Genomic DNA, 15,030 nt, shown 5'->3' with positions numbered 1-15,030 from the left:
ATATACATTGATTCCTGTTAAAGCAACTGTATTAAAGTTTTCAGTCAAGAGTATTGCATGATTTTTCTCTTTGTGTTTGGTCTTTTTTTTAACATTAAAGGAATATCTCTCCCAAAAATTAAAACAGGCTAGTGTTTTATTTTTATACCTTCATGTACCTACTCAAAAGTTGTTTTAAACCTGAATGGGTAATCTACACTCTATTTTGTAGAAGGTGGAAAACCAAACAGTTGCTGGGACGAAATTACATTTTAGGGGAACTATCTCCCTTTAATTACAGTCGGCAGCATGTAGCCTACTGTCACTTTAAGACCTGCACGCATCTAATTATACAGACATGCAATCTTTTTATTTCAGTTGTTTACCTTATTTTAGACATATCCACCTATACATAAACCGTGTGTGTTTTGACAGTATTAACACCAAAACATAACTTAGTTCAGTAATCAGGCACAGTTTGGACAGGTTTCTGTGTCACGCTTTGAGTGTGCTAAAAAAAAAAGCATGAAAAAAAACACAGAAAAGCACAAGAATGAAACATTTAAATAACCAGTAAAGCTTTTTAAAAGCAGATGCAAAAAAATGTTCTCTTTGTGAATAAGTGCAGTGTCCCTTGAGAGTAACTCTACCGCGCGTGAGTTAACACTGATGTTATGGCGGATCGTCTTATTGCATTATGGTGGAGGATCGCAGATTTATAAGTGCATTATGCCACCCATCTGTGTCAATGGTCCACTCGAGAGATGGTTGGCGGTAATAGGGTGCACTTATTATTATTATTTTAATGAAACAAATTACTTTATTTACAACAAACAACAATCATTTTTACTTCCAAGAAAATTATATATATATAATATATATATATATATATATATATATATATATATATATAAAGAAGACAATCATTTTAAGACCATTAAGATGTGTTTGTATTTTGGAAATTATAAATATAATGGAAAATGATGCTTTTTTGTGTTTTGCAAAATTATCATTATTCTAAGATTGAATATAATGTATCTAAAATAATATAACATTTTATTAGATGCATATACACTTTGTATGAAATAAATTCAGTTTTTATGAATAAATTAATTTTCTTAAAAGCATAGAACTTTTTTATATTATATTTATTTATTCATATATAATTTATTTCATTTTTTTTTTTTTTTGTGGGGAACAAAAGCGGTGAAAATTAAATGGAAATCTTTCAATTAATCACACACAGTTACATCAGCAAACAGCAAGACATGTTTCACCCAAACATACACTTGACCAAATTAGCATGGACCTTTAAGATGGAGAAAACCACACACACACACACGACTTGACACACGAAAACAAACATCCACTAATCTAAATGATGCTTTCCAAATGCACATTTGAAGCAGAATTAATAAAACTCCTTATTAAAATGACAAAATGAATAATCAATACAAACAGAAATGAAATGATGCGTGAAAGAATATGATTGGGTTCGAGAGTCACAATGCCAGTGCTCACACTAGTGGGACAGGTGTGTATAAACCCCCTAAATGTGATCCCCTCTCACTCAAAGAGCCGAAAGAGCAGAGCAGATGGTAGAGTATGAACAGTGAGTGAGTGACCCTCCCTGTGAGTGAGTGAGTGATTAAATGTGTGAGTGATGTGTAGTGAGCTTAGTGAGGTGAGTGAGTGAGTGAGAGTGATTAAATGTGAGTGAGTGACGTGAGGCCGTGAGATGAGTGAGTTTAAATGTGAGTGAGTGAGTGAGTGAGAGTGATTAAATGTGAGTGTGAGTGAGTGAGTGAGTGAGAGTGATTAAATGTGAGTGAGTGAGTGAGTGAGTAAAAGTGATTTAAATGTGAGTGAGTGAGTGACAGTGAGTTGAGTGATTAAATATGAGTGAGGTGAGTGAGTGAGTGAGAGGAGTGATTAAATGAGAGTGTGTGTGTGCGTGTGAGTAAGTGAGTGAGTGAGAGTGATTAAATGTGAGTGAGTGAGTGAGAGTGATTAAATGTGAGTGAGATTAAAGTGAGTGAGTTAGATGTGATTAAATATGAGTGAGTGAGTGAGTTGATGAAAGTGAGTGAGTGTGAGAGTGATTAAAGTGTGATTTAAATGTGTGTGTGTGTGTGTGTGAGAGTGAGTGAGTGAGTGAGAGTGATTAAATGTGAGTGAGTGAGTGAGAGTGATTTAAATGTGAGTGAGTGAGTGAGAGTGATTAAATGTGAGTGAGTGAGTGAGTGAGTGTGAGTGAGTGAGAGTGTTTAAATGTGAGTTTGTGAGTGTGTGAGTGAGTGAGAGTGAGTCAGTGAGTGAATGAGTGTGAGTGATTAAATGTGATGTGAGTGAGTGAGTGAGTGAGTGAGAGTGATTAAATGTGAGTGAGTGAGTGAGCGTGATTAAATGAGTGAGTGAGTTTGAGTGAGTGAGTGAGTGGAGAGTGATTAAATGTGAAGTGAGTGAGTGAGTGAGTGAGTGAGTGAGTGAGAGTGATTAAATGTGAGTGTGTGTGTGTGTGAGTGTGAGTGAGTGAGTGAGCGAGAGTGAGTGAGTGAGTGAGTGAGTGTGTGTGTGAGTGAGTGAGTGATCGTGAGTGTGTTTGTGTGTTTGGCCAGAGCAAAAAGTCAGAGACTTTAGTATATGGTCAACTGATTGTGAGAACTTTTACCATTGTGTGTAAGCTAATGACGGTGTCCTTCATCCTCTGTAATCTACAGTGTGTGTTTAAACAGTGTGAAATAAAGTGTTATCTTCAGTCAGGGATGCATAAACACAAGCAATATACTCGTGTAAGGGATCATGTAGTCATCTGGTGAGTCATTAACTCAAAATTAATCTCAGTGTGGGGTGGAGAGGCATCACTCTGAAATAGTGTTAGAAGGGCGTCAAGAACCAGTTCAGAACGGTCCCTCCTTCCGTTACACATGCTTTCTTCCACTGACGCAAACAAAACATTGTACTAAATATGTAGACAGATTAATAAAACTTACAGCCATTGCTTTTGTAGGGTTTATTGTAATGGATGTAATCACAGATTGTAATCACCTAATCACAGATAAAAACAAAATACAAGCTGAATAAAGGCTTCTAAATATTTATAATTTTATCTCATTTACCAGGTTTGTAATAGTCACTAAATCATTGACCAAAAAATGCACCACTGGAGAACATGAACTTGTTAATTTTTGTATTTTTTTTTCAACCACGGCTGCAGTTACATGATACATTGAACTCACACAACACTTGAAAAACATAGTCTGCATTGTCACCTCAGCTTACCAGTAAAATCAGTAAACACAATATGAGATTAAATTTTAACTTATTGAGCATGGTGGGAGCAGTCCTAAAACATGACTTTATTGGACTCTCTTTAGCGCCTACTACAGGAATTTCATCTTGATAAACAAAACATACGTCATTGGTTTAATAGGTAAGACACAGAGCAGCTTCTGGAATCATAAGATATTAATGAGAAAACCCACAAATAAAAACACCCTTCAGTCTCATTATAAATCTATTTTTGCTGCATCATGTGATAAATCAGACACATCTAATTTTTAGGTGAAAAAACATATTAATGAATATATTTATGACACATTTATAACATGTGAGTTTAAAATGATTGACTGTTTGCCAGATATTTCCCAGGAGGTTCCTCTTGTTTTTCGTTTTTTTCTTTTTTTACCCTGATGTTTGTCCCCTGTTTAAAATTGTAATGATCTCTCTTTATGTTTAGTTGCCGCAGCAGTCACATGAATAAAAACAGCAAGCCAAACTTTCCTCAAGAGCCTGGAAAATGAGCATTCTTGCTCCTTTAATGATTCCATTCAACTGATCAACTGAATAGAGTGAAACTGTGAATCAAATGCAATATTTTTTTTTCCAACAAATGAAAATTATGATCAGCGGTTACAGATTTACAGATGTATTTAAACATATTACATTAGTATCGAGACATTGCTGGATATTGCAAGTATTAAAGTCACCCTGATATAACTGCTTATCAGTGATTATAATGCATTTGCAAATGACATATTAGTCATATTGTTACTGAAAATTACAAATCTACATCAAATTGAGTTCATACAAACAGAAAATTAATCACAAATGTTATAATATCAAGCAAAAATGAATGGAAATTAGAATTTAAAGGTTTTCTATCGTTTCACCTTAAAGACCTCTCTCTGGTACCAGAACAAATTAATGAAGGTAAAACTTAAAAATTTAATAGATATTAAATGAATTATAACAATAAAAAAATATTTATATATCACTCCTTATAAATCAATGGAAAGACAGAAATAAATTTGCCAGAAATTCTGGCCTGATTAAAGCATGGACCAGGGGTTTGGAGTGGACAGTCTCTGCATAAACTGGGATTTGGGTCTCATAGATCTGTGGGCCATGACAGTTATTCAATTATTTAAGCCTAACTTTACCAACAACTGCACCAACAGCTGTACCAATACCTGCACCAACAGCTATACCAACACCTGCACCCAGCGGGCCAGCAATAAGTCCAAGAGCTCCACCAATAACTGCACCAATAATTTGACCAGTGGTCATATGATTAATTACAAAAGCTGCCATATGCCATCTGCACCGATGCTTTCTGTAAAATTGTTCAAATTCTGGGTTTTCACTTCGTCTTTCTATAATAGACTGTTCATAAACTTCTGACACTTTCTCAGTTTCTTCATGTTGTTTTCTCTCATCCTCTCTCTCTCTGCGTCTCTGTTTAAATCTTTCCATTTCGGATCTCATAGCTTCTATCTCTTCTAGAATCTTCTGCCTCCTTCTCTTAATCTCTTGTCTTTGTTTCTCTTGTTTTCTCTTCGTTTCGTCTCTCTGTTTCTCTGCTTCAAGTCTTTCTAGTTCAGATGTCTTAGCTTCCATGTCTTCTCTGATTCTCTTCTCTGTCTCCTTTCTCATTCTCTCCATCTGCTCTTGTCTTTGTTTCTCTTGTTCTTTTTTCTCTTCTTCTTCTCTCTGTCTCCTTTTTTCTTCTCTCTTCTCTAAATTTTCTGAGCATCTTTTAAACATCTGATTACTGTGTGTCCCCCTCCATTCTGCTCTATCATTCTGTCAATCTTCTGCAGTAGATCGTTCACTTGCTCTCTGTTATTCTCATCTTCATTGCTGAACACCTGATATCTGCCTCCACACTGCTGAACTAGATCTCTTAATCTACTGTCATCCTCAATGATCTTCTCCATGGTCTTTTCTTTTAGCTGATCTCCATAAGTAAAGATAATAATGGAGTATTTCATCACCTGCTGACCAAACATAATCTTAATAATTTGAGGGATCAGCTGCTCATGTTCAGTGAATCTGTCATTTACTTTCAAAAGAATGAGAAAAGCGTGAGGTCCAGGACTGGATAAATAAACGCTTTTTGCTATCTCTATCATTAACTGCTTTGTTTTCATCTTTGTGTCAAAGAATCCAGGAGTATCGACTACAGACACAGATCTGCCTGAAACAGTGGCGTGCTTCAGTGAACATCCACGGGTTACTGAATTTGAGTTCATCTCAGATATAAACTCTTTCTTTCCAAGTATTGTGTTTCCAGATGCACTTTTCCCAAAACCAGTTTTACCCAGAAGAACAATCCTCATAGATGAGATACTGGAGACAGGGGTGGCTGGTTCATCAAGAGTGTTTGGACTGGTGACATGATTACATCTGAGCATTCTCCCTCCTTCTGATAACGAATAAAAGAGAAAAAAAAACACATGTAAGTCATTTACAGGGCATTCCTTGAGGAAGAACATGATGATGAGTGTCTGAAATGCAATTATACGCAACTTTCTAATTAACAATCCTGAGCTTTAACCACACAAGTACTCCACATATTACAAGATAAGTTTTAAACTTTGATATAGTTCTAAAAGTGATGACACATGGGGCAACTTTTTGAGCAATGTTGCCATCAATGGGCAACAGATTTGCTCCTCTCTGATTGGTTGTTGCCAACTGTCCATTGCTCTAATTAGTTGCCCTGTGTCTCACCTGGTTGTCCATTAATGGAAACATTGCCCAAAGTTGCCCCGTGTTCTCGAATATTATTGTTAGGGGTTATCTCTGTCTGTCTGTCTAAATGGGTTTTGTACTTTTTTTTAGTTCTTTAATGTGGTATTTTTATTTTAGTCTCTATAGTGATTAATTCATTAATTAGTGTTTTTCACACTAATTTTATTGTTTGCTGCATGTTTTAATGTTATTATAAGTGTTTTGAGCTTTAACTAAGATACTACTGTTGTGGTTGCTACTAACCAATTCTTCATTGTTATTATCTGTTGCAGTAATACTGTCATGAAGTCATGCTGATGCGCATGTTTCACAGTTGTACCGTATTCCGTTCTGTTGCTGCTGAAGTTCATTGAGTAAACTAGCATTCACCCAGACCTCTATTTTCATTTGTTTTGTTGGGCATAACTATGCCAGCAGTGTCTAGATTCAACTTTATTTAATCATTTTTGCTGACCATCTTGTGGATCTAGCAGCAGTAAAAAAAAATCCTCCTTCTTTCACAGCGAGATCGCTCCCTTGAGGTGCACACACACAAGACTTCTAGGAACCTTTACCATCTCATCTATTACAGGCTTGTGTGTTTTTCCAGGCAAGTCTCTTTGCCTTGTTCATTCATTGCTCTGCCTTCTCCATGGCCTTCGTCTATGACTATGATGTGTATAAGTTTTCTGTATATTTCCATTGTGTTTTGGAAAGAGTTAACATTTATTTCATGGAGTTAAGCTTGGTGTTGATATGTAATGGGGGGACAATTACGTGTAAAGCAGTGATGGCTGCTTTTAAAAACACTGCAGTTTTGTTTTTTTAAATTGTAGACAAAGGTACAAAACATTAAGGCAGTGTGGTTAAAGGCACAGAAATACAGAAAATAAAATTTTATAACAATAATAACTATAAAATTACACATAGATCGATTTTTGAACAAATATAAAAATAGAGGTTTAGAGCCAGCAAATTTCTGTTTATGAATGTGAAATGTGGCTAACAGGAAACATAAATTAATTCTGTAATATTTATCTATGTTCTCTTTTGAGTGATCAAACAATCCAAAGGTGGCATCTTTAAAAAAGAAAGAAAAATCACTTATGAAATGAGATTGGACAAACATTAAAAGATCGGACCAAAATTTGTCTGTGTACATACAATGCCTAAAAAAGAAGAAAACAACATATTAATCAGAGAATTGACAAAAACAACAATTGATGTCAATATTTTATTTCTATCTTCTAAGAAAGACTTTGGATGGGTAAACATTCGGTAGTTTCAGTAAAAAAAAAAAAAAAATCCCTTTAATTTATTGGTAAACAGAAACTTTTTGAGGTAAAGACCACACTTTCTCCCAAGGAACATTCTTTATAATATTATTCCAATAAGGAGTTATGTAAAAAAATTGTTGTAATCTCTCTCTGAAAGAGAGCTCTGATTATTTTTTGTTGCTCTACAGAAGAAAAAAAAATCCTTAATTACTGGCAGCAGAGTTGCTAGTAATGTACTGTTAATTTAAGTTATTTACCGTAATCTACTTTACAGCATGTTACTGTTAAAATACCACTAAATTAAAACTTGAGTTAACTCACTTCATTTGCAGAAACCGAAGTATATAACTAATATTTATAATGTTTCAGTAATGTGAATATATTAGTACTGAGATCCTATTTTATTTGAGTCCACTTAGTGAAACTTAGTGATTCTCTTGCAGATAACAGCAGCACACATGCATGTGAGATTGAAATTACCGTAGCAAAGAGATTCGTAACTATCACTGCATCAACTACACAGTTACTGCCTTTAAATAAAGGTAAATAACATCAGTGTATCTATGTCCATCCTTGACTTAAACACAGACTCTACTCTCCAGCACAATAGTGACCCACAAAACATAACAGGAAGTTGACAGTTAGGTGTGTTACAGTATTTTTTTATTTTTTTATTTAATAGTAAACTATTGGCAGTACAGTCTCAGAGAAATTCACAAAAATATGAAAGTGAAGTGAAAGTCGTGACATTTGGCAAGTATGGTAACCCATACTCTGAATTGGTGCTCTGCATTTAACCCATCGAAGTGCACACACACAGCAGTGAGAAGTGAACACAAACCGTGAACACACACCCGGAGCAGTGGGCAGCTATATATTCAGCGCCCGGGGAGCAACTGGGGGTTCAGTGCCTTGCTCAAGGGCAGTTCAGCCATGGGTATTGAGGGTGGAAGAGAACGCTGTTCATTCACTCCCTCCCACCTACAACTCCTGCCAGCACCGAGACTCGAACCTGCGACCTTCTGGTTACAAGTCCAAATCTCTAACCATTAGGCCACAGCTGCCCCCGTAACCTCATAATGTCCTCATATGAAGCCGCAGGGTCTTAAGAGGTTAAAATAGAAAACCAATATTAAAATTGTAACAAAACTGAAGCATTTAAAGGGAGAACTTTGAGCTAAATATTTTCATGTCAATTCTTCGATAGCCATCTAAACATCCCTATGAAGTACAGTTTGCACAATAACGTTACAGCTGTGTGACTGTGAATGTCTCTGAGTTTTTTTTTTGTCCGGGTTCACCTGTTAAATTTCACATTCCAGGGGCTAGATATCATGTTATTGGGGTCGCTTCAACCTGCGGACATGAAAAACAACCCACGGAAACAGGGTTTAAGTACCCAATTCCATGGGAAAAAACCGTGGACTTGGCAACACTGGACTGGTTTGGCAACTATGTTTCATATAACTCCTCCCCAAACTTCCCGCTGCTCTGTATCTTGCTCTGCCATTGGCTGTTAGTCATTGCGATGTATTTTTCAGCCAGAACTCCTTTCACAGAGCAGGATTTTGAATCACTGACAGGCCCAGATATTTAGTATGCCAAATATTACACAATATTTTCCCCCAAAAATTGGGGCTAAAATTGTGCAGTGGGAACTCAGCATAATGGGTATTGGATTATATAACGTCTCATGTACACAATCCACTGAATCTTTCAATTGGAATGATTTTAATCGGACTGACAAAAAAGTGTACATGTAAATGTGACTACTGATCGCCAAACACTGATGGTGAGGTCAAGCGAAAATATAAATTTCTGTTAATTTCTTAATAAGAACCTTTATTGTAACATGGTGAGTCATGATAATGGAGTTAGGGATCCAAATGCAAGGCTTTATTAACAAACGTGGTCAAAACAGGAAGGAAACAGACCAAAGATCAAAACACAGGTAAAATAGGAAACATGGAAAGGTAAATTTGAAAACTAGGAACAAGGAAATTACTATTCAATAATCAGCACTCTAGAGTGTGTGTGAGCATACTTTACACTAGACAGGTAGAACAGATGACAAAACAAACCAATGAGAACAAGAAAGATGCAACGATAGGTGCGTTCGACTTGAAGCACGGTGTTTTGCATACTTTATCACAGATGAAGTGAATTAAATGCAATATTTGTCAAATACACAGACGTTTTAGAAACGTTTTCATGAGCCACAGTTTTTTACATAGGCCTACTGCTTAATACAGCGCCATATTTTCAAGAATAAAGTTAGACATAATCATACATACTATTTAAATACTAATAAAGTGGGGGTATATATGCTTTTATCAGTGCTGTATGATACGTGACTCAATACAACAGTGCGACTACAGTAAAAAAGCTTTTACCATTCTAAAAAACACAGATTTGTGGCCATTATTGGAACTGAAAAGGTTAGAATAAACCCGTAACACACGTGATCATTGTCATGCGGTGAATTTGGCCAATCGTGAAACAGCTATGTCGTCATCAGCGCTCCTGCAGTCGCTCTGGAGAAACTGCGGCGGCTGAGTCAGCTGGCTGCTCTTGAAACGCTCTCGCGGTACTTTGATGCCACACGTGACAGTCATGTGGTGTCGGCGCCGTCTCAAGTCAGACAAAATTTCTAACCGGCATGCACTGCTTCAAGTCAGATTCCGATCGGTTTGCGCAGTGCTTCATGAAGTCGAACGCGGTGCTTTGATGCCACAAGAACAATGGCACATGCAACCAAGGAACCAATTAGAACATAAACACACATACTGTCAGGGAACTCACCATCACAGCCACCCCAATCATCACCAGCACCTGATCCCAATCACTCCCGATCCCAAACGCCGGAGTAATGATCACCTGCACCTGCACCCAGCATTCACTCACCTGTATAAAGCCATCATCACACCAGTACTCAGGTGTCAGGTCTACCGTTCACTACTCTGAACAGTTGCCAGACCCATCTCCTCTAAACTTGCTCTTTCTCTGCCCCCAGTTCTCCATTGCCATCTTCCAGCGATTCAACATTGTTGTGTCTCCCCCCTGTCTCTCAAACCCAGACTCTGTGCTTCATCCATTCAGTGACTTTCCATTCATTTTTATATTGCAAACTGTTAATAAACCATCTACTTATCACTAACCCTCCCGTTTTCCACCCTGGTTTGTGACACATACAATGATAGCACATGACAAGATCACATGAGGGCCAAGGAACACATGGGAAATGGAGTCCAGAGTACAAGGGCAAGTAGGGGTGGAACAGATCAACATGCTCATGGTTTCGGTACAGTTCGGTATGTTTATGTTTTCACCCTCCTTAAGGAATGGCTTCCAGATGCTCCTAAACGAGAACAGACAAGAGTCCAGGAGGAAGGCGGAGCGGAGGCAGAACAAGGGAAGGGATGGAGTTCAGGTCCATGTGGAAGCAGAGAGACAGGGGACTGAGGCAGAGCCGGCAGAGCAGGGTGCCAAGGTGGGAGCAGATGGCCAAGGTGGAGCAGAGAGCCAGGATGGAGCCGGCAGAGCAGAAGAGCACCAGGGTGGAGCCAGCAGAGCAGAAGAGCACCAGGGCAGAGCAGGCAGAGCTGAAGAGCACCAGGGTGGAGCTGAAGACACCACCACAGGCTGAACAAATGGATCCCGAAGATCCCCACAGATGACCAGCACAGCAGGGCAGAGGAGAGGAAAGATCCCCACGGTGGAGCAGATGACCACCACAGCAGAAGCAGGATGTCCACCAACGTAGAGCTAATGAGGCAGGTGACCACCAAGGCAGATCAGGCGGGACTGGAAAAAGAGAGCACAGAGAGGTTAACAGTGGCCTCTGTGGCTGAGACAGGACAGGCTGAGAGTACACAGAGGGCCTCTGTGGCCATAACAGGACAAGCAGAGGGTTTAGAAGCAGACGCCGCTGATTCAGGAGGGTCCGCAGTGGGAGCTGCCACCTCGGATGGAGCTGGAGTGGACTCATGGACTGGAGCGGGCTCTGGATTAGACAGACAGACTGGAGCGGGCTCAGGGATCACTGAGGACAGGGGGAACAGTCCTCTGTGACGGCCAGTGCTGAAGCTCTTGGGATGCCCACATCAACAGTGAGTCCGCCAGATTTTATGCCAGCCTCAAATGCCCTTGTAAAAACCTTGGTGTCTTCAAACGCAACATTCACGATGCTCTGAAAAACTGAAGTGGCTGAAGACTGTGGGTTGACATCCATAATATCTGGAGGCTCTAAGCTGGTGGCCATCTTGTGACAAGACTCTGGAATGGTTGCTATCTTGGGAAGAGGATATGGAATGGTGGGCATCTTGGGACCAGACTCTGGAACGGCGGCCATGACATGGAGAGGCCTTGGTGTGGCAGCCATTTTGTGAAGAGGCTCTGGACTTGAAAGTGCTGGAAACACAGGAGTCCATTTTGTGAAGAGGCTCTGGACTTGAAAGTGCTGGAAACACAGGAGTGACGACCTTAATGACTGGACATGGTGGTGATGTTGGTAAGCTAACCTCCATGATAATACAATTCTTTGGGGTTTCAAAACAGTCCTCTGCTTCACCCACAGTGGAAAGGAGAGCCACATAGTAACAGAGCATTCTCCATTACGTCTCTTAGGCGTGCATTTAACTTCCCCATTAGGTAACAGTGATTTAGTTGGCTCATTAAGTCCAAAACGGAACAAGTCCTTAAAACAAAACTTCATCATAAAACGGTACTTGATATGACAACTCACAGAACCGGGTAAACATACTCCTCAATGGATAGACATCCATTCCGAAGATGTAGTAGCTGGTCGACTGGGTCCATTATTGGGGCTGGGTTGTTGAATAAAGCCGCTGGATCAGGGTATGGCTTGATTATTCTGTAATGTGGTGAGTAGTAGCAATGGAGTTGGGGATCCAAATGCAAGACTATATTAATAAACGTGGTCAAAACAGGCAGGGTCAAGCACCAGCAAACTGTATAATCCAAGGCAGAGGCAAAAGAGTCATCCACAAACAGGCATTGGTCAGGGCATGCAGCAATCAATCAAAAAACAAGGAAGCAGTCTAAAGATCAATACACAGGTAAACTAGGAAACACAGAAAAGTAAACTCGAAAACTCAGAACAAGGAAATGGCTATTCAATAATCAGCACTCTAGAGTATGTGTGAGTATCCTTTATACTAGACAGAGAGAACGCATGACAAAACCAACCAATGAGAACAAGACAGATGCAACTAAGGAACCAATCAGAACAATGCACAATCAACCAAGGAACCAATTAGCAAAATAAAACACACATACAAGGGTAGCACATACCAAGATCACATGAGGGGCAAAGAATACATGAGTACAGGGGCAAGAGTCTGAGGTGGAGTGCCCTCTAACGGAGTTCATGGGCACTCCAGATGGTGATTGTAACATTTGTACACATATGACAGAAATAAAGCCACACTGGTTAGAAATAAGTAAAGCTGGTGATGCTGTTCGAGGAGTTATTTAACCATCCTCTACTGAGATCTTGAAAGACCCATAGTGAAAGGAGAGCAACATAGTAACAGAGCTTTGTCCATTACGTCTCTTAGCATGCATTTAAACTTCCCCTCTACGTAACAGTGATTTAGTTGGCTCATTAAGTCCAAAACGGAACAAGTCTTTAGACAAAACTTCATCATAAAACAGTACTTGATATGACAACTCACAGAACAAGTAAACATACTCCTCAATAGATAGGCCTCCCTTCCGAAGATGTAGTAGCTGGTCGACTGGTTCCATTATTGGGCTGGGTTGTTGAATAAAGCAGCTGGATCTGGGTATGGCTGATTATTCTTTGTGACAATGGATTTGGGGATCCAAATGCAAAACTTTATTAACAAACATGGTCAAAACAGGCAGGGTTGAGCACCAGCAAACTGTATAATCCAAAGGCAGAGGCAAAAGAGTAATCCACAAACAGGCAATGGTCAGGGCAGGCAGCAATCATTCGAAAAAACAAGGAAACAGTCTAAAGATCAAAACACAGGTAAACTCGGAACAAGGAAAGGGCTATTCAATAATCAGCACTCTAGAGTATGTCCTTTTTACTGTACATCCTTTATACTGGACAGGGAGAACACATGACAAAACCAAACCAATGTGAACAAGACAGATGCAACTAAGGAACCAATCAAAACAATGCACAATCAACCAAGGAACCAATTAGGACATAAAACTCATACAAGGGTAGCACATACCAAGATCACATGAGGGGCAAGGAATACATGGGAAATGGAGTCCAGAGTACAGGGGCAAGAGTCTGAGGTGGAGTGCCCTCTAATGGAGTTAATTGGTTGTTTAATCATCCTCTGCTGAAAGATTTAATGTGTTTTATTTCAGGGGATTTTATCTAAGGCTGTGACAGGAAGTCAGTTGTAATTGTGTTTCTGTTCTTGTTGTTTCTTTTCATCAGTGATTGTGCTTGTTAACAGCAGGTGTTTGAATCAGAGTGAACATCAGTGTCTGAATTCACTTATTTGTGTTCAGTCACTCTAAACTAATTTAGGGACTAGTGAATGAGGGTGTAGGGTGTGATTTCAGACTCAGTCTCCGAGTGTCGACTCTGAAAGCTGTTAATTCACAGCATACTACTGTAGGCTACTTTCTCGAAAACAACAAATATTACCCAGAATTAATAGTTTACATGGGATATTACTGTTTTAATAAAAAAAACAGTATATTACTATGTTACCATAGGTGGAAAGTAACGAATTACATTTACTCGCGTTACTGTAATTGAGTAGCTTTTTTTTTTTCTTCTACTTTTTAAAGTATTTTTTAAAATCTGTAATTTTACTTTACTTAAGTATATTTAGTTTTAAGTATTGTACTTCGCTACATTTTAAAATACATTAATTACTGAGTAAAAAAAAAAAAATCGCTCACTGTATACTACTGCAGTAAATAATGGGCAGGAGGGCAAACTGGCGCTAAAATCACAAGAAAGATGCAGACGGACAAAACAGGCGTTAGTGGTGCAGACACCGCTGAAAACGAAACACCGTCATATTCTGAAGTTGAACTCGAAGGAAATGAAGTGAACCCCTGGCCATATTTATGCTTTATTGTTCAGTGTAAGCTGTGCTTGCCTAGAGAGACCAAACTAGCAGCTTATAAAATCTCAACGAGACATCAAGCCCTTCGCAAGCATGTAAAAGGTAAGCTAAATAACTGCATCGTTGCACTGGTGGTTAAAATGAAGCTTTGACATTTTAGTAAGAGGTTTTGCACAAATTAGCCAAAAAGACAGTGGTGCGGAGTGTGCTATATATATCGTCTGCGATAATATCATAATTGTTTTAATGATGTGCGCGCGCATTTATAGTGCGTTCTTTCACTGTGTGATTCAGTCTGTAGAAATGCATTTAGAATGATCACATAATTGAAGATATAGGGACAGAAAATTTATATATATATATCATTTTCATATAGTATATCAAAATCACACAAAGAATGCTGTCTTTTCCTCCAAAAATCATCATGATTACTTATATATATATATTTTTTTACAACAGGTCAGTAAACAAGTTAATTAAGAGACTTGAGTTTTAGACACCATATTGCTTGTTTTTGCTCTATTTCTACACATAAAAAATTATTCCAAAACACAGCCACCATAGCACAGTTTTGTCTCTGAGCAACATGACAGTGTTTCGTTCCTGAATGAATCAACCGTTTAAATGATTTGGTTCAATCGCAATGACTCACTTATTAACAGTGACTTGCTGAC

General features: G+C 38.7%; 1 protein-coding gene across 1 annotated transcript; it reads right to left on the bottom strand.

The window, feature by feature from the left end:
- Positions 1-3,516: 3,516 nt before the first annotated feature.
- LOC122141657 (GTPase IMAP family member 9-like) lies at positions 3,517-5,672 on the bottom strand. Its single transcript, XM_042749583.1, has one exon. The coding sequence runs from the start codon at positions 5,598-5,600 to the stop codon at positions 4,998-5,000; it is 603 nt and encodes a 200-aa protein (XP_042605517.1). The 5' UTR covers positions 5,601-5,672; the 3' UTR covers positions 3,517-4,997.
- Between the last annotated feature and the right edge of the window lie 9,358 nt (positions 5,673-15,030).

Source organism: Cyprinus carpio, chromosome B22, assembly GCF_018340385.1.
Source record: "Cyprinus carpio isolate SPL01 chromosome B22, ASM1834038v1, whole genome shotgun sequence".
Classification (NCBI taxonomy): Eukaryota; Metazoa; Chordata; class Actinopteri; order Cypriniformes; family Cyprinidae; genus Cyprinus; species Cyprinus carpio.
This window is presented reverse-complemented; position numbering and strand designations above follow the sequence as displayed.

What these genes read in the sequence shown, in the direction of transcription:
- LOC122141657 (XM_042749583.1), bottom strand. Translation starts at nt 5,600, where the DNA reads ATGAGGATTGTTCTTCTGGGTAAAACTGGTTTTGGGAAAAGTGCATCT.